Below are 2,500 nucleotides of genomic sequence, written 5' to 3'. Positions count from 1 at the left end.
CTGACCCCGGCTTCGACCTGCAGACCATGATCCGCACCTCCCCCAACTCCCTGGTCACCATCCTCAACAACTCCCGCTCCAGCTCCTCCACCAGCGGCTCCTACGGACACCTCTCTGCCGGGGCCATCAGGTAAGAGACACGATGTTCACACCCTCTCCTCTCCTCTCCTCTCCTCTCCTCTCCTCTCCGCCGGCGCCATCAGGTAAGAGACACGATGTTCACACCCTCTCCTCTCCTCTCCTCTCCTCTCCTCTCCTCTCCTCTCCTCTCCTCCCCTCTCCTCTCCTCTCCTCTCCTCTCCTCTCCTCCGGGGCCATCAGGTAAGAGACAACAGTCTTCACCAAAGACTCCGACTGACCTGAAGTAGTGAACAACGTTGGCCTCTCTTAGTTGGGTGTTTAATACGAACAAATGACTTCCATTAGGCAGGGCCTCTCCTCACTCCTCTTCTTGATTAAACTCAAACCAGAGTATTCGTTAAAACAATGTGTCTGGTTCCTAAGACCTTTAAAAAAGATTTTTAAATTTTTTTCAAAAAGTACCGGTACATTTTGACGAATGTATACATTCTGGATTGTTTGGAAAACATTTGATTTCATGTATCCCTTTTGTTGATTCAACTAGACACTGACATTGGTTTACTACAGAGAGAAATGGATTTTATTTATTAAAATCATGGCATTTCAATGAGAAAAGGAGAAAATATTTAAGATGCAGTATGTTCTGAAAAATAGATAGATTTACCAGCAAACCAGGTAGAGAGCGATAGGTAGAGAGAGAGAGAGAGAGAGTGAGAGAGAGTGTGAGAGAGATAGAGAGAGAGCCATAGTGAAAGTACAGGGGTACGCGCAGGCATGGACGAGCTGCAGTGAGTGATGAATGAACATCCCGCTGCAGAATAAACGGGAGAACATGAAACGCGCTATTAGGAAGAAGCGTGTGAACACACTTTACCCCCCCTCCCTCCTCCTCCTCATTCTCCGTCTCCTCCTCCTCTTTTTGCGCTCTCCCTACCCCTCGTCTCTCCCGCGCTCCCATCACCCGACTGTCTGATAAGCATCACCTGATTAATGTGTTCGCCATCATCCGTGCAGAGAGCTTTACCCTAATGCCACCGCCACGCAATCCTTCACGCGGCGAACGAGGGGAGATGGGGGGGATGACAGATGAAAGGGCACTACCGAAGGGGACAGGAGGAGAGGGGAGGGAGGGAGGCGTGAAAAATGAATAAATAAAGAAATTGACATTAGAAAAGGAGAGGAGAAAGCATCTCTTCTGGGGTAGGGGTCAGTTCAATTTGAATGCTGGGGGGTCAGGTCACGAGTTAAAATTCACTCCATTAATTGAAGGTCTTAAAAGTAAACTCAAAGCCATTTCAATTACATTTTCTTGCATCTCAATTTGTGAGGGGGGAATTCATTTTCAGTAGCTGCTGTTGTTGGGACAGCACCCGTTACAGTCCACTAAATCAACAAGCAAGACATTGAAATGTAATCAATACCAAAGTGGCGATTGATTTGCTTGATTGGATTGACCCTTACCTCTTTATTCCTCACCTTATCAGGTTCTGCACTTATTTACATATGCAAATGTTGGAAATATACTCGGAGGAAAATTGAACGTGTTTGGGAATATTTTTCTGTTCTCTGTTGCCACTGTTTTGTCTTCTGGGAGTAATTATCCAAGAGGAGAAAAAAACAAAAACATTTTTATTGGATTGTGAGTTGTGTTTGCTCCAAGGATGCTGACAGTTAATGGCATTCGTGAGTTCTCTCAAGGTGATACCAATGGCACAAGAACAGAGAGACAGAATCACCAGAGAGATGGCTTCATTCTCATTGCTCTCAGTGCATGAATCAGGCACACTGAGTTTTTCATACAACTACTTTTTTAATTGCTCAAGAGGAAAGGGAAACGGTAAAGGGGCCTAACTGGTCAGTAAGACCCCCAGGGTTAAACAGTGTTTTTGATGAATAATTTATAGACAAAACCAATATTGAATCAAACATCACTAGGCGTTTTTGCACAGACTATGGGAATATCTGCCAGAAAAAGAAAAAAAAAAGTTTTTTTGGCAGGTTTCTGAAGGCTCGTCTCTGTGTCAGACCTCCAGGGGTGGCCATCCCTCTCAGAGGGGGCCGGCCATCTCCCAGCATCCCTGGTGGTGTACGTCAACCAACAGCTCCCAGCTAGGAGTCAACCGCACAGGCTCACAGGTCGGAGAAGCGCGTGCCTTCATGCAAGAGCTCTGTGGTCCCCACCCCGAGCGATTGATCACCAATCCTTGGGGGGAACTGGCGCTCCGAAAGAGCTGATCCATCACGGAGCCCGGCGCGCCGACAGGGCCGAGATGGTCTCTGTGTGCCTCCAAAAACCGATGAGTGATATGACAAGCGGATGGGCTGTGGGTGCGTCGCGCGCCATTGATTTCCGCTCGGCGGGGTAATAAGGTCCGCAGAAGCATGGGGCAGCTTAGAGGAGCCGTCAGCGGGGCAGGAT

General features: G+C 47.8%; 1 protein-coding gene across 1 annotated transcript in view; it reads left to right on the top strand.

The window, feature by feature from the left end:
• gli3 (GLI family zinc finger 3) overlaps positions 1-2,500 on the top strand; it is a 129,805-nt gene that overhangs the window by 102,446 nt on the left and 24,859 nt on the right. The window contains exon 7 of the mRNA XM_031583572.2: positions 1-130. This exon is cut by the window's left edge and continues 69 nt beyond it. Within this exon, the coding sequence (XP_031439432.1) occupies positions 1-130 (130 nt within the window). The remainder of the gene's footprint in view (positions 131-2,500) is intronic.

The sequence above is a fragment of the Clupea harengus genome, chromosome 17 (genome assembly GCF_900700415.2).
Source record: "Clupea harengus chromosome 17, Ch_v2.0.2, whole genome shotgun sequence".
Taxonomy (NCBI): Eukaryota; Metazoa; Chordata; class Actinopteri; order Clupeiformes; family Clupeidae; genus Clupea; species Clupea harengus.
Note: the sequence above shows the minus strand (reverse complement) of the source record. Positions and strands in the feature narration are given on the sequence as shown.